The 21,077-nt window shown below is 35.0% G+C and overlaps 3 protein-coding genes across 3 annotated transcripts in view; 1 reads left to right on the top strand and 2 right to left on the bottom strand.

Annotated features, from left to right (window-relative positions):
• Positions 1-21,077, top strand: part of LOC143547071 (protein NLP7-like) — a 139,138-nt gene that overhangs the window by 80,112 nt on the left and 37,949 nt on the right. The window lies entirely within an intron of this gene.
• LOC143547067 (protein NLP6-like) lies at positions 5,547-9,352 on the bottom strand. Its single transcript, XM_077038578.1, has 5 exons — positions 9,173-9,352; positions 8,443-9,002; positions 8,307-8,354; positions 6,437-7,431; positions 5,547-6,332 (listed from the first exon to the last, which is right to left on the bottom strand). Exons 1-5 carry the CDS (start codon positions 9,279-9,281, stop codon positions 5,708-5,710), a joined length of 2,337 nt encoding a protein of 778 aa, XP_076894693.1. The 5' UTR covers positions 9,282-9,352; the 3' UTR covers positions 5,547-5,707.
• Positions 17,704-19,305, bottom strand: LOC143547058 (protein phosphatase 1 regulatory inhibitor subunit PPP1R8 homolog). The gene is made up of 2 exons (XM_077038570.1): positions 18,901-19,305; positions 17,704-18,648 (listed from the first exon to the last, which is right to left on the bottom strand). Exons 1-2 carry the CDS (start codon positions 19,239-19,241, stop codon positions 17,922-17,924), a joined length of 1,068 nt encoding a protein of 355 aa, XP_076894685.1. The 5' UTR covers positions 19,242-19,305; the 3' UTR covers positions 17,704-17,921.

Here is a 21,077-nt window from a genome sequence, read left to right as displayed (position 1 = left end):
AATCAACGATAGTTAGAAGAATTTTTCCTGGTATTCTTGTGAATCAACAGGTTCAATTATTTATCTTGTTTACGATCTACATCACCCAGTGATTGACCTCCCCTTATCAAGATTTGTAGCAAAATCTGCATCCACGTATCCCTTTATCACATCTTCAACCACCCCCCCCCCCCCCCCCACACACACTGACCAACATTCAAACCCAATGCCTCTGTACCTTGCAGATATCTTAGAATCCATTTAGCAGCTTCCCAATGGGCTTTACTAGGAGTTGCAATTAGGGGTGAGCAAGATAAGGGTCAGACCCTTAAAACCCGGTTACCTGACTCTTAAAACCCTTAATTAGACCCGAATAAATAATATGGGTAGGGTAAAGGGTATTTAAATTTCACCTTAAAGGGTAAAAGGGTTTCAAGGGTCCGACCCTTTTTCAAACCCTTGACCCATTTACTAGATAGATATACGCCAGATTCACGATTAATATGAAATTTATGAGAGATTTATATTTCATATATGATTCATCAGAAATTTTCAACTACTAAGAAAAAAAAAATAAGGGTCCTACTACTGAATGGAAACATATATATGGAAATCACTAAATTGTTCTCTACAAGTAATTTGTGAATGTGAATATTGTTTGCATCAATTCAAATGATTGATAAACTTTCGAAGTTAGACTTTACTATGTTATTAAATGAAAGTATAATTGTTCTAGGATTCATATATTAAAGTCATTTATGAGATATGAAACTAGTAAATGCAGAAAAATGAGATGTGATTACTATCTTGAAGGGTAAAGGGTTGGACCCTTAAAACCCTTATTTATACCCGACCCTTTTATTGGTTAGAGGGTAGGGTCTAGGGTCCACGTTTCTTCCTAAAAGGGTAAAAGGTCCGGGTAGGGTATTAGGTAAAAGGGTCGGGTCTTACCCTTTGAACAGTCCTAGTTGCAATGAACCTGCGGACTAAGTTGACAGCATAGGCCAAATCTAGCCTTATACAAACCATCAAATACATGAGACTTCCCACAACGTTTACATAAGGCACCTTCTCCGTATACACCTAATTTTCTTCTTATGTACTTAGAGAATCTTTTAATGATAACTTGAAATGAGTTGCTAAAGGAGTTATCACATGCTTACACTTATCCATTACATAAATGTTAGGAATCTTCTTTATATAACCAATCTGAGTTAATTTTAACTTCTTTAACTCTATATCCCTGGTTATCTCCATACCCAATATCTTACTTGCCTCTCCTAACTCTTTCATCTCAAATTCCATCATTAGCAACCTCTTTGTTGCAATAATCTCATATTTTCCCTTACAAGCAATCAACATATAATCTACATGTAACAAGTAGATGATAGTATGATACTAACTCTGCTTGTTTCTCTAAAATAAACACAATTGTCATAAGAGCTTCTAGAGAAACCATGAGTTATCATGAACTCATCAAATTATTTATACCATTGTCTGTCTAGAAGACTGTTTCAATCCATAAAATGATTTTCTCAATCAACATATAATCTACATGTAACAAGTAGATGATACTAACGCTAATTGTTTCTCTAAAATAAACACAATTGTCATACGAGCTTCTAGAGAAACCATGAGTTATCATGAACTCATCAAATTATTTATACCATTGTCTGTCTATAAGACTGTTTCAATCCATAAAATGATTTTCTCAACAAACTTACATTATATTCATTACCTTTAGCAAAGAAACCATAGGGTTGCACAATGTATTGTAGGGCTGAAATATATTATAGGCTTGTGTATGTTTTAGTTTAGCATTAAATATTGTTTTCATGTAATAGGCCTTCGAACCGCTCATTTATGGGCATTTTGTAGTGCCGGGAGCCTTGGACTATAAATACCCAAGGGGTGTCCAAGGCATCGATCTCCAACCCATTGCATTTATCCCATACACATTCACCTACTACTTTTTGTGTATACATCTCTCTAGCCTTCTAGCTTTCTTCTCAAATCGATCCGAGATCCGGGTGTACGATTTGGATTATGCCCTCCTCGTGTACGGCTTAATCAGAGTTATTGTTAGAGTCACGGGGCATGCAATTGGTATCAGGGCTTTGGCTCAACTTATTTAAGTTCTTGGGTTACAGGCTCTTCGAATTTTGATCAAGATGCGAGAAGTTCTTGGATGTTTAGAGACTAGATCTACTATTTCTGTACCTTTATACACCATTTCACCATCAAATTTCACCCAAATCACCTTCAAATCTGTGTTTTTGATGTTAAATAAAATTTTAGTAAAATTATTCCTTGAAATTTACAAATCCACTTCAAAACCGTATGTTTATGGTTAGTTTGATTGGATTTTTAGTGGGTTTGATAGATCTGGAGAAGTAGTTTCTAGATCTTTACGCTTGTTGTGAGTAGAAGTTTTGATGGATTTGGGATTTTGGTGGACTTGGGGTTTTGATGGATTTAGGATTTTGGTAAACTTGGGATTCTAGAGGATTTGGGATTTTGGTGGATTTAGGATTTAGGTATGCATGAATGAGAGGCGTAATGGAATGGGTAATTGTGAGAAAATAAAAAGAAATGTGTTTGGTTGGTTAATGGAATAGAATAACTTATTACTTAGTCCATTTCATCCCCCCCCCTAAAATACCTCAAATTTATTTCATCAACCTTTTTTTTTTCATTTCATTCCATTCCCTCTTTCACCAGATATCACCTCCATCGCCAACACTGCAACCACCACCGCCGCCACCCATTACCGCCACCAACCATCACCCCGGCCAGAACCACAACTACACGTTGCCCACCACTACCCATCACCACCAACAACGATTAACGACGGCATGCCACTGCCACCAACCATCACCCCCAGTCATTGCTCTTCACCCATCACTGCCACCGACACCACCCATCCCCACCACCGACAACCATTATCGTCTGCTTGTCAACACCACCGCCACCACCACCACCCCCACCATCTTCAACCACCTTCACCGCCCAACATCAGTTGCATTCACTACCATTTTTATTTTATTCTTTCATTTTCTTTTCTGCTTATCAAGAAATGAATCATGTTATTCGCACATTAACCAAATATCTCAAGGGAATTATAATAGTTAATATAATTTCTTTTTCCATTTCACTCGTTCTTCCACTCCAAAGTCTCCACTCCACTAAACAAAAAATAAAGTTAAAAATGTTTTATCTTTCCATGAATAAAAATACACACAAATACGGGTTTTGAAACCCCATAATTCTCTCAGCGAAGTTAGGGTTTTGCCGATTTCTCCACGAACGTAGGGGCGTTTTGGCGATCATCGCCGTCGTTACCAGTCCGTGATCTGATTGGTATGGCGTCTCTTCCCTTCGTTATTAGATTTATATTCTTCTACTGCAATTAGGTTATGATCGATTAGGGTTTTCACCTTATTATTATATTTGTAGTCATGGGTAGTGTACCGAACCGGTACTGGTACCAAGTTTTGACCTTTTGATACCATGATTTTCCGAATTTTGCCTTCAATCCCAGTACCGAACCACCGGTACCAAGAATGTGTAATAATCGGTACTGCTTCAGCTCATCCCTAATTTAGAATTCAGGGTCTGCACTCTGCTGTTATGTGATTGATGTTATAATCGTCATAGTTATCAAAGGCGCCAGACACACTCAAGGCGCATAGGCCTTGCATGGGGCCTTGGAATAAAGAAAGTACGCAATGACAAACATTAAAAAGTATATTATGTAGAAAAATGATTCTATTATTTATATAAAGTATGCAAAAGCTATGATATAACTCTTAATATCGTCTAGTTAGTACCAAACGTTTTAACAGTATTTGAGTAGTAGTGTAGAAAAGTAGTTTTCCTTAGAATGAAGTAGAAACTTGGTTTTAAATGGCGTAATGCACTCTGATACGTTTTGTCCAAAAATTCGATGTGTGATGCGAGCGTGTCACGTGCACGATGTGCTAGTCATTAAAAAAGTACTAAAATATTGAAACATGCCTAAATATAAGTAGAATGAGATTGTCAAACAACGTATAAAAAAGCACAAAATAACTAATAAAAGCAAACCCCTTTTTGTCAAGTTTTGAACGTATAAAGATTTGAAAAGAACTAATCCCTTTTTTCTGGAGTTTTGAGTGTATTAAGATTTGAATTTTCTGATTATTATTATTAGGGTGCCTCACTAATGGTGATGGCTATTAAGATTAATTTAAAAGAAAATACCCCATTTATGAGGACAGAAGCTAAGATAAATCTAAAAGTAACGCACGGCCTAACTTGAAATAGCATCGCAACAAGCGCATCATGCAATATGAGCGCGATTTAAAACTGAGAGTAGAAGTCTGGCTGAAATCTAGCCGGAATTTAGAGAATTTGGCCGCTCTCCCGAATCTGCGTCTGAACCATCTCCTGGAATTATAAAGTGCAATTCCTCGCGTAGCGTGGACATTGTGCCAAGGCGCAAAGGCTGTCGCTTTTGATAACTATGATAATCGTCTGCTTTAGGTTTAAAAGATAAGTTGAACAGATTGACTTAAACTAAGGTCTAAGGGTCATAGTTTGAGCTTTAGACTATGCTGAGGACTATTATTTAGCTGAAAATTATTTCATATTTGTTGACAGGTGCAAGGGCATTATTCTGTAAACAAAACCAGTCGTTTCCTTTTTTATTGTAGATTTCTTATATTGGTAAGTGGAAACTACTTTTAACCTAAGCAGTGGAAAAATATCGGATATCAGTCAAGGACCGATATCTGAGATATCGGTTATCGCAGTGAGATATCGGTGGAATATCGGTAATTTTAATATCATGTAAAATTCATATATATAGCAATTTAAAACTAATAATTCAGTATAGTCTCCTACCATTAACAAATTAACCTTTTGCAAATTGCAAAACATTAACAATCATAGCGAGTAAGAATTGATTAAGACTTAAAACACTAACATTGAAAACTAAAAGTTGATAATTAAGACTTAAAACACTAATATCGGTCAAATATCGGTCAATATCGATATTATCGGTGCCAATATTCTGACTGATATTTCCAAGGGACCGATAACCGATATATCACTGATATATCGGTGATATATCAGCGATATCGACTGCATAGCTTTTATCCTATGGACCTGTTGAAAAGCATTTTGATGCATTTTGATACTGATGAATTTTTTAAAATAGCACCTCTTAAATGCTCTGTGAATTCAAATTATCATATTAACGTTAACTGATTAATGATTATATACATACACACAAGCACACCCACAAACCGCTTTTATCCTGTTTTTGAAATTATTAGTGATGATAGAATTCTTAAATGTTTCTTGGCTAAATATATCTCTTGTAGAGTTGTAGCAGCTCTGTGACTTTGTCCAAAACTGGTCATTCATTCTTGCTTGACTATCAGAGACTGTATATATATGTGTGTGTGTGTGTGTGTGTGTGTAGAAAAGTTGAAATATTGATATAAAGTGGCACCTAAATTTTAACATGAATAATTTACCATGCATCCGTTGTTGTCACTTAAGACATTATTTTTGTGTTGCTGGTCCTGGGTCTATGGACCGATTAATAAAATCTACTATGAAATAATAAGTTTACAAGATACAGTAAATTGATGGCAAATTTTCATGTAACGTGTGTAACTTCTGTTTGTAACACCAACCGTTGCATGATACATCTCATTGTAGAAGTAATATAACCTTATAATCAATCATCATGGATTATCAGTTTGATAGTACTGTGATTATCTGCAAACCTTAGAAGATTATGTAAGTCGACATCACAAGCAAGAAGTATCAGGTCATCGTCTTCGTCCTTGTATTTTAAACGAAGCCTTTCACTCTTCAACTTGATTCTTTGTGCTACTTCCTGTTTTAGCTCCATAAGGCCCGATGAAGTTGGAAATTGAAACTTTATCATATCTTTTCTAAAAGTTGCCTTAACTGTCACCATCTTTGTATCTGAGATATTTGTCACGTTATCTTTTGGGGATGCACGAACAAGACCAGATTCTGCAACATGCGAATATGGGTCTATAATGCTTATTGTATATTCGGGTTTTGCTGTGCTCACACTCACAGCAAGAAGATCCCCATTATGCAATGCATTTTTCTTCATTGAAATCTTACTTTTCCACCTCTTAACCCCTACCACCAGGAACCCAACAAAAGCTATACCAAAACGTTTTTTTGGAGCCGGTTGCAAGTTTTGCTTTGGTGATAACTTTGGTGACAGCTTTAAGTTGGTAACAGGAACAATTTTTTTGCTGTGCTTTGGCAATGGCCAACTTGGCATATTATGGTCTCGACAAAAACGCTTCAGCGTAGTCCGACTAACTTGAAAAAAAACAGAAAACAAATTTGGCTAAATATCATTATAAAAAATAAAATGACAAAAAGGACTACAATAAGTAAATAAACCATGAAGTAAGTTAACTTGCCACCAAGACTCTTGGCTGCTTGATCTATTGTTTTTTCAACATGTTTCTCAACTGCCTCCATTGTAAGCGAGTCTATTTTGCGCTTCCTTCCTTGTTTTAAACGGTTGGTTTTTTCTCCTGCATTAGTTATGTTATTGCTCGTTTTCTGCATACTTGCATTGGGATAGGAAATCATTGTGTTGTTTTCTTTTGCATCAACTGCGTTAAAGCTGTGTTGCGTAATATCATCTACCACGTAAATTTTTTTGGATTCAACTTTTGCAGAAGGCTCGGTTTTATCAGCTATGTTTACCATGATTGACTCTGAATCAGATGTAGCCGTCTCAAGTTTGTTGTTATTTGTTGTGATCGATGATATTTGGACAATATGAGGGTCTATACTTAAAGATTTACCGACTTCTGTAGGTGGTCCAACAACTTGTATACATGAGCTGTCGCCCAATTCAAATCCAGAATCTAGTGGACTGATGATCTGCTTCAAAGTTTGGATCAAATTCAGTACTTGGTTACTGTCTTTGATCTCTGGTGGTAGAAAGAATTCTAATACATAGTCATCATTTGCTTCAACACCATGCAAGAAGATTGTAAAGCAACTGGTCAACCGATTCATTCGTGCATTGTGGACCAAAGGGTACTCTTCTTCGCTGAGTTTGGTTACATCTTCACAAAAACATGAACCACGGGATAACAACGCCTTGCCAACAAAGCCACAAGAACTGTCCAGGTGGTTTTGTCTACCCGCTTTCAAGAAAGGCCACATGCGCAAGTCTTTTACATTAAACGGTAGAGCTGTTGTGGACATGCAAACTTTCTCGACACATCTAGTGTTAAAACTGCTACAGCTTTTTTGTATAACCTTTTTATGGGAAACAAAACCAGCGTGTGGGGATACAGCCCATGTCTGAGCATGAGGTAAACTGTGGGTGTCACACATTGTTTTCAGAATTCTGCAGATTTTATCAAGATCGTTCTGTCTGCGCTCATTAGGAACCTGTAAATAAAACACATCTCACAAGCATGCCAAGGGATGATTCAATAAAAACCTTACAAATTATCGAACTTTGGCCACCATGGGTGGATCTGATCTGCTCACAAAGGACAGATGTCAAGTGACAGCTGTAGATTCTTATATGTATTTGAAATTTGAGTTGTATCGCCAGCGGCTATATATATATATATATATATATTGCCTTGATAATGTGAAAAATATGGAAGTTTAGTAACCTTAATGATGTATTTAATCTTGTAAGATTATAAGAAAACATGGAAAAAAAGTCTTACTGTTAGGTCTTAATAATTACTGAAGTTGTCATTAGTTTTACTGGATTTGTTTAAAATCCCGCCTCTCTTATCACCAATAGCGTCCGCTTTGTTTTTGGTTGTCATGGTAGAGACTTCCCAAGTGGTCACCCATCCTAGTACTATTTCTACTTGAGCACGCTTAACTATGGAGCTCTCCACTCATCTACTAGTGTTAAGGCCAGAACGCGTTGGTGATTTAAGAGGAGGGGTCATTATTTATGAACCAATGATCTCTTCTGTCCACGATCGATGTGGGATTTGCCTAGAGTGTACAATTGGTCCATATTAATCTTCTCAGAAATTTCTGTGTCGTTACATTTTATGAGTGGTTGATGTATTTGTTTCATAAAAAAACTTTACAAGACGACATAAATTATTTGTAAAAAAATTACGATGACTAACATTTGTGAAGTTTTGATTAGATTATTTACTAACATAATTTTGATGACTCGACTAAACGCCTTGGGAATACGTAAATCAGCTTTATTCGAAAACAAAAACAGAAACATGTTAACACCAAAAATTTATTTTGGATTCACCACTATCCGCCGTTACCCGACTCACGTTTAGAATAGGGCAATCAAATGCTTGTTGGGTTCTCAGATCTACTTTCTGCAAAACAACAATTTACAAATGAGGAAAGCAAACGAAAGAGCGAGCGAGATATATCATCATCAAATTTGGGAGGGCAGACGGAAACCTTAAGCGCGCTATAAAACTGTCGAACCTCATAAGCGTAGCTTTTGTACACCGAATACGTCAAAAGCTCAAGAACCCCAAGACATAATCCTGTAATCGAATCTAAAACTGGTAAAGCCAAATATCCATGGAGATTGCAACGAGCCGCACACTCTTGTAGTGGAAATTGTTTCGAAGTGTAATTACTCAAATCACAAGTCCACTCTGGCAACCCTCGTGTAAACACCCGAGCTGCAGGACTACAGTCCTCTTCTTCACGATCCTTGTCCAAAACCAAAGGTTTGTACTCAGAATGCCGCTTATACGAATAAAGCCTTTCATCGTTTACCCCAAGACCAAACGGTTGATCTATGGTTGTAAGTAAATGACGCTTCCCAACCACATGAGCGGACCAAAACTGAACCAAAACATGTTCCTCCCGGAAAGCTAAGAGCTTTAGCGCAGTTATAATCTTGTCATGTATTTCCTGATCATGATTCGAGTCAGATTTGTCGGCATTGACCTCCGAATCGTTTATTTCCTGATAATTTCTATCAACTTTGTCAGCTCCCAGCTCCAAATCTGAAACACATATCATTAGCATCAACAAAATAATATAGCTAGTGTTCATCTCAAACTAACTATAAAACAAAGTTAAACCATGCTACTTACTTAGGTAACTTATTGTTTTACATAATAAATAATAATCTATTTTTTGATATAGTTATAAGAAAGAAAGAAAGACATAGTACCGTTGGCTTTGGGATGTTGGTTTCCGAAGACATGAAGCTTGGGCAAGTATTTCGACTCACCGGAAAACGCGAGTCTTGGCTGTTCTAAAGAGATCTCATAGCTTGGCATATCTATGCATCCGAAAACAAACCAAAATGTGAACCTGATTATTTTCTTCTGCCGGCCGAATGAAAACAGAAATTTCATGCCTTTCATATTTCAAGGAAAACGTAAACAATACAAATCAAAAGAAATAAAAAATTAATTAACATTACTTTTATTCCAAAATAAAAACAAGAAATCGAAATCAAAAAATAAAATACTATTCAAAAGGCGACAAAACGAAAATGTGAAATGGCATGCACTTGTTTATCTCTTTCCATGTAAGTACCAAATTTCTAATTGACAAAGTGATTAGACAATTAGACAAACTAAGTTTAATTATTATTTTCAAAACAAAATTTAACTTGGAGCTGTTGGGGCACTAAAAAAAAACATACACTTGGGTCTTTGGGCTAACAATATTAGAAATTTATATATTAAAAAAACTAAATATTTGAGGAGGTGCTTACGGCCTCCTGACCCAAAGCTAAATCCGTTGTGTTCTAGACAACGTATATTTTTCTTCTTCTCATTTAGGTATCATATGCCAGTTAATAAAAAGTTAAAAATTCATGTTTTAAGGGATCCATTTTTATTTGTCGTCTTCTAAGAGTATTCACATCCCATTCCATATACTTTCTCTATAATTTAGTTAAAAAAACACCATTTTATAAATTTATCTATCATTTTTTAAAATTCTTCCACATTCTATTCCCTATTCATATCCATAAATTAATTCTTTATTATATTTTTCTCTTTTGTCTTATTATATAGTAAATGGTGATTGGGAGATATGCGATATATTATATGGTATGGATCAAAAATGAGTCCCTATATTTAGGGATTTACTTTAGTTGCCATATAACTCATCCATATAATAGGGAATGGATTGGAGAGGTGATTTTGATGGTTTTCTTAAATTTACCCTATATTATATGGGTTTGACAACTTTAGAGAATGGGTTGAGAATGCTCTAAACCTCCGGAATGGTCCTGATCACAATTAACAAGCCACTCAACATCAGGCACATGGTTTTACGTTGGCACCATAAGTATGGCCATGAGTTTACAGTGAGAAACATACAATAAAAATTGCTAATATAAAAATATAAAATGAGTATGAAAGCTTATTATATTAATCGAGATTTGAACCAAAGACTACATATGTATGAAAGCAATTTTTAACCACCTAGTTAAGTAGGTTATCTGCTTTTTTTTTTTAAAAGGTAAAGGTCTCCTCCGGTTGATAACTTATAAATACCATCTTACACTTAATGCAATCTTAATCAATGATCTTGAGTCATTTCTCATCAAAAAATTAAAAGTTATAGTTACTTGATAAATCTTTGACAATGAGACTCAGTTCAAAGTGAAAACGCATATATGAACATTTGAAGTGTTGAAAAATAAATCTAAGACGTAAAGTATATTTAATAGGGGGAAAAAAAAAAGAAAAAGGGTTACAAACTAACAATGACGAGGATTTGAATAAAGCTTTATTTTTACAAAAATTGATGGCTTAAATTCCTTTCCCTTATTGTAAGGTGTGATTTACAATACCTTAGAGAGTACATGAGTTGTCATTAAAAAAATTGTTTTTTCCTCAATTTTTAACCTATATATCAAACATTGTCTAAAATTTGTTTTTGTGTTTGAAAAACTTGAAACAACATAAATTTATTTTTATTAATCTATTTAACTTATTTTCTGTATGAACCTACCCAACACTTCAAGTTCACATAAATTGAAAGGGTCAGCTTTTGTAAATTACACTAAACCCACATATACATTTCCGTAGTCCACGTCAATTGAAAGGGTCAGCATTAATGTTTCTTTACGCTATGAACTATTCATATAAACATGGTCAGTCCATGTTTCCCGCTGATCCCTTCACATCAATTAAAAGGTTCACCTTTTATTTTTTATTTTTATGATTTATGTATTTGTTCACCAACATTCATTTATTCAGTTTTGTTTTGTTAGATTATATTAATACTATTTCGTATTGTCCAAAGTTATTTGGTTGCTTACATCAAAATGTTTTTGGGGTTTAGTCTTAATTGAGGACGGGCATGGGGTGAAATAGGTGGAAAAAAACTTTAGTTGTTTAAAAAAAATTGTATATTGTTTAACTAATAAACCTATTTTCTTAAGATAATATATTTGTATACAATTAGAAATTTTCATCATTTTGTATATTTCATGCTTAAATTTAGACAAAATGGCAAAAGACGTCATTTATGTTTAATCGTTTTTTCAGTAGATGTCCTTTGGCAAAAGAAATGACAGGAAACATTATTTACATTTAAAAACTCTATCACATTATGTCCTTTAACCTTAACCTGGTTAACTTTTTCCGTTAAATATGGTCATGTGCCCTGCACATGGGGTATTTTGGTCATTTTACTATTGCAAATTAAAATAATATTAACTCTGAACCATTCACTAACCTAAGATGATTAGTTTTCAAGAGTAAAATGACCAAAATACACTCATGTGTCTACACATGATCAGATTTAACGAGAAAAGTTAACTAGGTTAAGATCAAATGACATAATATGATAGAGTTTTTAAATGTAAAGGATGTTTTATGTCTCCTTTTGCTAAAGGACGTCCACTGAAAAAAACGATTAAACATAAAGGACGTCTTCTGCAATTTTGTCTAAAATTTATTATGTAATTTAGGTTAGTTATTATCTTTTTACTAAAAAAAATGAAAAAATGAAAAAAGAAGTTTGCCATGCTCCAAAATTTCAAAATGATGGAAAAAACATGTACCGAAATTTATGGCCTAACTCATGCCTAATCGTTTCAAACTAGAGAAAGGGATCAATATATTGAATTTTGAAGAAGGCTAACAAAAAAAATGTCTACTTTAGCTTTAATATATCAATGGTCCTATATCGAAATGGACCTGAAAATAAGATATCAGGTCAGTGTATAATTAATATTAAACTTTTAAAATACTATGTATTGACTTTTATTAATCTTAACTATAATCTTTTGATCTTTGTCGGTCCTAACTAACGATTTGGCTGATAACGATCCCGCTTGTTATCATATTTGTTAACAGCTCGCGACTAACAGAACATTAAAGCCGTTAGTTGTAGGTCGTCAGAAAAAAACTTTCTGGCCGGAAAAGTCACATTTTTGCTGGAAAACTCTACTTGAACACCACCACCACCAACTGACTCACCATCAACCAACCACCACCAACTGAGCACCACCAACAGATTCCGAAGATGGTTTTAGGGTTCCGACGACCTCAATGATTGGAATTTTACTAGAAAAAGGTTCCTAGAGGTCCGATGTAAGGTTACAAAGATGTTTGGGACGAAAATGTTGAGTTTTCCGAAGAAAATGTGAGTTTTCAGCAAAAAGCGATTTTCTAGCGACATGCAATTAACGCCGTTAGCATTCTATTAGTCATGGACCGTTGGTAACAAATATGATAAAAGGTGGGATTGTTATCAGCCAATTCGTTAGTTTGGACCGACAGCGACCAAAAGATCTTTTGATAGTTAGGATTAATAAAAACCAATACACCAAAACTATATACAATACGTATATTATATTTTATCCTTCTTTCTTCATAATTTTAGCTTTAAGTATATATCAGTGTCTGAAATATATAAAAAATACAACACACGAAAAGAAAAACAAATATATATAACAAATGATCACTGACCGGTGGGATTAGTGACCAACTGACAAAAACAAAACCTTTAAAATAAAGAGGTCAGGAGGCCTTGAGTTCAAGCCTTCCAGATGACAAAAAAACATGTTGGAAAGTCTTAAGTTCAAGTCTGTCAGATATAAAAAATTCTCTTTTTAAATAAAAACAAATTATCACTAGACGGAAATTCCAAAGTTTACAAAATTATTTTCCTTCTCTTTGTCAAATAATTGTTTGTCCTAGGTGGGTCACTTGTCCAACCAACCAAATAATTGTTTGTCCTAGGTGGGTCACTTGTCCAACCAACGCATTATGTATATGTGGTATCTAGCTGAAGAGAACAAAATTGAGTAGGTACGGATGGTACAATATCAACCTTAATATTTTCATTTTAATATTAAAAAAATGAAATTTCGAACTCTCTTTACGACTAGTAAAAATAGGTCCTTAATTAATATATATATATATATATATATATATATATATATATATATAAATAAAAACATATAAAAATATAGCCTACAAAGGAGAGGAGAGGCGAGTAAAAATGAAAACGGAGCTGCCAAGCTATTATAACGTTGCTTCAAGCGCTTGTTCGTAACAGTATCTTAGCGACGGATTTGCGATGAATGATGTAGCGATGCAGTACTAACAAATTAATTACACAAGATGTGACCGATCGGAAGTTTCCTTGTAACATGTTTGGTATTGTATTATTTAAGTTAGAAAATATATTAAATATTATCTAGAAATTTTCAATAGATTAAAAATTTTCGAGTTGATTTCATGGATGGTCTCTACCATTTGACCATATTACATGTTTAATCCCGCCATCTTTATAAATTTACATAAGTAGTCTCCACTATTCACTCTTAATATATATAGTTGATGAATGATGAAGATTAACTTTTCTTTTTTCTTTTTTTAAATGACCAAAATATGAATAATTAAAAGATAAAGCCAGGTTGCCCGGACTCATTACTTTTCCTTCCGGCATGTCTTTGTAATATCTGGCCAACCCCACTCAACGTCTCCGGCCACCAAGACTCATTAGGAGTTTCTCCCTATGCTTTTCGATCTATCACCAAGTCAGCTTCTCGTGTACTTTCGCAAGCGATTTAGATCGCAGCCTGGTTCAGCACCTTGCATGGTTTTTGTCAAGGATTTGGTGTTTGTTACTTAAATGGTTTGGAGGATTTGAAATCTTTTGACATGTTTATAAAGAAGAGATCGAACGAGGGTACTGATGAAAGCATTTCCCAAAACCAAAGAAAGAATTAATTATCAGCTAGAAAATTTGAGTTAACTAGGAGAAAGATTACTAGTAATCTAGTATGGTGTATAATGTATATATGGAGCAATTTTTCAAGATGAAAACTTTGTTTTAATTATTTACACTTATATTTTATTTTTAAGAAACTTCTTTTTGATGATGATAAATAAGGGAAGTCAATCGGTTGTGGTGTTGTAATGCAAGATACTGATCTATGTATCATCTATTCATCTTAACACTATATATAATGCATGTTATACCTAAAGTTTAGGCCATTGACACATGGATTGGACCAAGAATAAAAAAGAAAAATAAACGTTGTCCAGATATTTCAGTTAAATCAAACTGTTATATATTATGGTGTATTCGCATTTTTCTGCATGCCGTGAGGTTTCAATTGAATATGGGCTTTTGGCCCAATAAGGATAACATGTTAACATTCAATTTATTTATATATTTTTTTCATTTATTAATTTAAGTATTTAACTACACACACCTTGTCCAAACTAGACCCAAACACATGGAACCTAATGGAGTGGTGGTGGTTTTAGGAGATGAGTGAAGATGTAAGTCGGTTTTTAAAATTAATGTAAATGGGGTTTTGAAATTAAAGAAAATGGAGTTTCAATATTAAAGTAGTAGACTAAAATACTCTCCTTAACTTTTCTAGGAAATTCAAACTTCTTTTTGAAACCTAACCCATTACAATGATGATCATGAATGAATATATCGAAAGGCTTGAAACAAGTGTCGGGAGCAAGCCTTTTGAGAATACATCCACGCATTGAAAAGCGGAAGGGATACGCAATACCCAAATGTGACCAAATCATACCTTCTCCGGTACAAAATGGATATTGATTTCCACTTGCTTCGACCTTTGATGTTGAAGCAGATTTTTTGATAAATACACAGGGAATATGTTATTACAATATACTATATTGGCTTTGCGCAAAGGGACGTATAACTCGAGTAACAAATTCCGCAACGCCAAATTCTCAGTCACCACACTCGTAACCACAAAGGGATGTAAATATCAGACCGTGAAGTGGTGGGGTGTCGTTTGCAGGGCCGTATACGAGAATCATTAAAAAAAATTTGGGTCGAAGGCTTGAGCTTTAAGTAAAAAGGTTTTTTTTATTGGGTTTAAATAATTTAAATGAGCTTACTTGGTTATTATTTAGGTTGTGCAAAAAGCCATTACCGGCTGAAACCCCTACCAAACCGAACATAACACCTATTTGAGTCAACCCGTTATCCGATCTCAAAATTTTCCATTCAACAATTGATCCACATATCGATCGCACAATTTTCCATCCAACAATTGATCCACATATGAAACAGAAATGGCAGCAATCATGTGCAGCCCGGTCGTCATCAATCTATCTTCCTTTACCCCAACAATCGCATTCACTTTGTAAGACCCACAACAAACATATAATCAGTTTCTCATATTAATATCTGCCATTTAATATTCACAAACTGGGAATCATATCAGATCACCCAAAACACAAAATTACAATTTCATTTCCAAACTGCTACTTGGCTTATTAAACTGTTTCTGGTCCAAGGGCAATCTGGGAACTTTTAACATATAGATCGACTTACAACAGAAACATCAAGTATTCAATAATAAAGTTTTTTTTTTAAAAAACCTTAACTATGTTGTATCATATGATATTTTAACATGCAAAACTGTTTTAAATCCAGGTTTTTTAAAAAAATATCCTCTTTTATAATCAATTAATTGTAAAACAAACATAACAGTAATAAAGGTTATAATGTAAATTCAGAATGTTAAGCATAAACACATGAATTTTTTCAAGAGTTTGGATGGTGATGTATAGGGATTATAAGTACCCAAAAACAGTAAAAAAAAACAGCTCATTTGGTATCAACAGTTTGACTATTATTTAGTCAAACTGCAGACTGAGAAACAGGGATAAAGTGGGAAACCTCAATAGTTAATATGGGTCAGATTTATTGTCTACAAAAATAATTCAACAGACCTAATGATATGGACATTATTAAATAAATATACACAAGCTCTAATAGTACATGTATGAAAAAAAAATTAACAGAATACATGGTATAGTAGTAAACATGGAAATACCATGAAATACTTAAATAATATATGGTCAATGAATAATGTAAACCAAAGATGAGGACTATTCTCCAAACATAATACCATTTTGAGTTTCCAAAAAAAGTAAATACCATGAATACTTAAACTTATTCGGTGAAAGTTAGTGGCCTATCAGACAATGAAATACTAAGCTAGCCCTTGTCTAGAATGAATTAGAATTCCTGATGTAATGTATGTGAAATACTCCCCCCATAGCACTAAAAGAACATCCAACAAATGTACAAGAAAATAACAGGCGTAGAATAAACGGAGAGGATGAAGACGTACCTACCTGCTTATGCTTTTCGTGGCTGAAGCATGTGACGGCGGTCATACTTAAACCACAGAAGTAACCGCCGGTCATTGAATTGATGCTTGATTGGCCTTTAATTGCAGCAAAATATCCTTCAAACCATTGATGAAGCCTTTCAAAAATTACATAGAAACTGACATTGAATTAAAAGGCCTTGATTAGGATTGAAGCATCGTTTCCAATGTGGTGTAGTGGTAGGAAACATGAGTTCTTAATGGAGACCTATGTTCAATCCCTACATACAACACTTTAGGGAGGGCATGGGTGGTTCAATGAAGAAAGACCGAGATCTTTGTGATATCCGGTTCGATCCTGAGGGCGTTCGGGTTTTACCACTAGTGGGCCTTGGCCTTTGGGCGGGTGGGTTTTCCCCCGAAAATGGAGATAACTTGGAGACGCTTAAGGGCTTTGTGGGTCGGGCTAGCTTGCGGTGGCCTTTTGCCATTGGGTCACCCCGTACGGAGTATCTTGGCAATTCTCTGCGTGTTTGACGGGGATGTGGTAGGATTTCGGTCAGTATGGGTTCAGTTCGCTATGTTATCGATTCTTACAAGATTAGAAACTTGTGAGGTTGTTTGCTTAATAACTTAATGGAACGTGAGTGTTATCATACAATAAAGAGAGACGGCACACTTTAAGTTGTAGTTGTTGCAATGGATGATGCCATGGGGTAGGCTCAGAATGACTTGGGAGCATCAGAAACACCACCCCGTGTCCCTCAGACCCGACAAAAAGTGCTCCTGCTTGGGATCACCACACAATTCGGGAAGGAGACAAATAAGAAAAAGGGTGGGAAGCGAAGCACCCCGTTCACCCATAATAAATAAGTTTGTTTCCCACTTCTCATTTTTAATTTTTAAATCTTTATTACTAACCATTTAATATTTAACTACTTCTTTATTCAACCGTGTATAGCCAGCCTAGTAATTAATTATACAATAAAATAAAAAAAATATATTAGCTGAGAAACGAAAAGAGGCAGAAACTTAACACTAGATGGGTACTAATGTTGTGATTTGAAGCAAATAGCCAAATATCATAGGGATCGAAACATGAATATAATATGCAAGTAGAAACCATGAGTAGGGTATCAAACAATTATATTCCATTTCCTATTTTCTTCTCAAAAAGAGTTTCGTGGACAGTAATCAAATTCCTCTTAGAAAGACATTGCCGATGTAAAAACCACAACTAATGGAATATAAGAGAAAATGTGAATCCGCAATAAGAAGTACCTTATTCTTCTTGCACACAACATTGTAAGTGCCAGCCATAAGCCACATGCTAGCCAAATAAATCATCATCACTCTCACTATCCTTGCTCTCCGGTCTCAGAGTGATGTCACCAAGAGGCTTGCTTTGATCATCTTTAGCCGGAGAATATGCCCACGAAGAAGACACTTTGCTCGATTCTCCATAAAGATCATCATAAATTCCACCTTTCGCAGGCGCTTTAACTCTGTTTAGAACTTGTTGTAGTTTATCAGTCACGCCTCCTTTCGGGGAAACACCGACTTCCTTCGTTCTAGGTAATGACAACGGTATTACCGTTGTCTGTACAAGTGATTCGTACTTTCCCACAAGACTACTACCTTCTTTCACACCCGCTGGGCCGGGTTCCGTTTCTACATCGGCACCATCAGACACACCGACAACTTCAACCAAGTCTCCCCCGACTTGATCTCGGAATGCGACTCTTGCCTTCTTACTTCTTTTCAAAGGTCTTTCATCCACAGTGGAGGTAGCAGACTGATTGTAACGGTTTACAAACGTGTTATAAGCTAATACGGCCTCTTCATCAGACGGGTCGGGGGGTGGTGGCAGATTTGGCAATGACAACGGAGGAGTAAAAAGGGCTGCTGCCGCGTTATCCTTCTTTAAAATATAGACCCTCGTCGAAGCTGCAAAGCGCAAGGACTGTCCCACCTCAAGCTCAACGGGAGAATCCTTGGTCAATCTCTCGTTTGCAACGAAGGTGCCATGTGCAGATCCTAGATCAATTACATAAACACTGCAATAGCATATCAGATATCAGCAGCAGCAGCAGCAGCATATGTATGTATGTAGGGGAAAGTTAACGTACATATTAAATTAACGTGCTAACTGTGCAAATCAAGTAGTGTAATTATGCAATTACGTCCTAGTGTAATTACACTATGCTATAATTACTCTACATTGTATACATAATTACTCTTACTTGATTTGCACAGTTAGCACGTTAATTTAATTTGTATTTGATCCAAACCCTATATACAATGTATACCTTCCGTTCTTATGAGGAACAACAGCAGCGTGTTGGCGAGAGACCGATTGATGATCGAGTACGAAATCACACGTATGAAGCTGCCTCCCGAAGACGTGCCGACGCTTATTAAGATTAATTCGGTCGAGGAGGTGGCCATCCTTGAAAACTTCAAGATAATAAACACCGGGGCGGGGGTCGATAGCCCAATCGGGAGGCTGCCAAGTAGACTGTCCGCCACCGAGTTGGGTAATATGTTGTGGAGCATCAGGAGGGGAATGTGAAGGTTGATTGGTGGTGAGTGCAAAAGGTTGTAAAGTTTGTGCCTTTTTAAAGCGTTCAAGACCACTTCTACCATACATGATGATGATATTTATTATTCAATTCAATAGAGTAATAATAGTTACCTCCAATTGCAGAACGATTTGATTTATTACTTGGATATCGAAGGTTAGGGTGGTGGGTTCAATTGCAGCAAAACATATGGGAATCAATCAATCCAATGAATACGAGTATTAGAAGATCAGATGAGGAGTGCTGCGATGAACAGGAGGAAGTAGAAGCCCTAGGTTCAGGAGTCGATCGGAGAAAGGTGGAATGGCCCTAGGTATTGACGATAGCGTGCAAATAATCAACAGCATCAAGGTGTTGTACTATGTGCAATAACATTTGGACATTGATGAGTTAGTATTGGCGGTACCAACACAGATTTGTAAACATAAATTAATTAGGCTAAAAAACATATTTTAAAAACGTTATATCAAACGTCGAAACACGAATATAAAAAAATGTGACGATGGGACAATTTTAAAACATGAAAAAAGTTTCAGTCATTGTAAAAATGAACTATAACAAATACGAAAGCAATATTTAAAAAAATCGTTTTAACCGACATATAAAACATGTAAAGCTTAAAATTACCCACGTTTAAGGTTTAAATATAATATGTTAAATAAAAGGAATAAAACAATCGGATAGTGTATTGATCTCTAATATGATTTTAAAACATTTGTAAATAACAAATAAGAAAATAAATGATAAGAAACTAAATTCAATAATGTGTAAAAAATACAATATATGTAAAACGCATATAAGTTGATTCCTATCAAAGAGGAGCCAAAAGAGATTTGTAGTTTATGTGTTTGACCAATAAAATATTAAGATTATAAAGTAAATTGAACACTAGAATTGTGAGGAAGATGTGATCCACTTTTTAATATATATATTAATATGTCCACCATCTACGAATCATATTTGCAGAGATATGTAAAAGAAGATGTGAACCAACCATTTATAGTCTGTAAAAAGAAAATTGTTTGTTTTTTAACAGCTATATATTGTTAAAATAAACTGGTGGTGGTGTATGAATGGTGGTGGTGGTGGACGGTTGTGGTGGTGGAAGGTGGTGGGTGGTGGTGGTGATGGACGATGGTGGTGGCGGATGGTGAGTGGTGGGTTGTGGTAGTGGATGGTGGTGGTAGACGATGATGGTGGGTGGTGGTGGCGGGTAGTGGGTGTTGGTAGGTGGTGGTATTTAATCCTCGACGGACATTAGAAGATTTTAGAAGTTGATGGGTCAAGTCAGCACCAAGAAGAATTTGCGCAGACATGCTTAATGAAACGTTTTGAAAAAAAACAAACAGTCTGTAGATGACAATATCTGCGCGTGATCTGCATAGCGGACCAAAGAGCATGCATAGGCCTTTCTCAACACCTTAGTCTTTTTTAGAGCGTGAGTGAATATGAAAAATATAAGTTAGTTGTTGTAATAATAATAATTACCCTAATTTAAAAGTTATAAAGTAACAATAATTACACTAGTGTTAACATAATTACTTTAGTTATTTGTACATTTTTTACGATACAAGCCATTTGTATTTATCAAATTTTTTTATATACAATATGATTAAACTACTCTTAAATAATGTTAATATATAAAAAAAAATTAAAAAAATTGTTTGGTTGTTAAGGGTTCCTAAAAGTTCTTAATCTTTTTAGAGTTCTTAAATGATACCAACCATATATATATATATATATATGTATATATATGATAAGTATTATTACAGAACTCTTAAATTATTGAAGGACCTCATGAAAATTAACGTTTTTTATAAAAAAAAAAATTATATGTTAGTGTTATCTGAGTGCAGTTTTATCATTATATATATATACATACATACGATTACAATTTTGAAAAA

Source organism: Bidens hawaiensis, unplaced genomic scaffold, assembly GCF_021521415.1.
Source record: "Bidens hawaiensis isolate Kalapana, Puna unplaced genomic scaffold, B.hawaiensis_p1.1 tig00014593_1, whole genome shotgun sequence".
Taxonomy (NCBI): domain Eukaryota; kingdom Viridiplantae; phylum Streptophyta; class Magnoliopsida; order Asterales; family Asteraceae; genus Bidens; species Bidens hawaiensis.
Note: the sequence above shows the minus strand (reverse complement) of the source record. Positions and strands in the feature narration are given on the sequence as shown.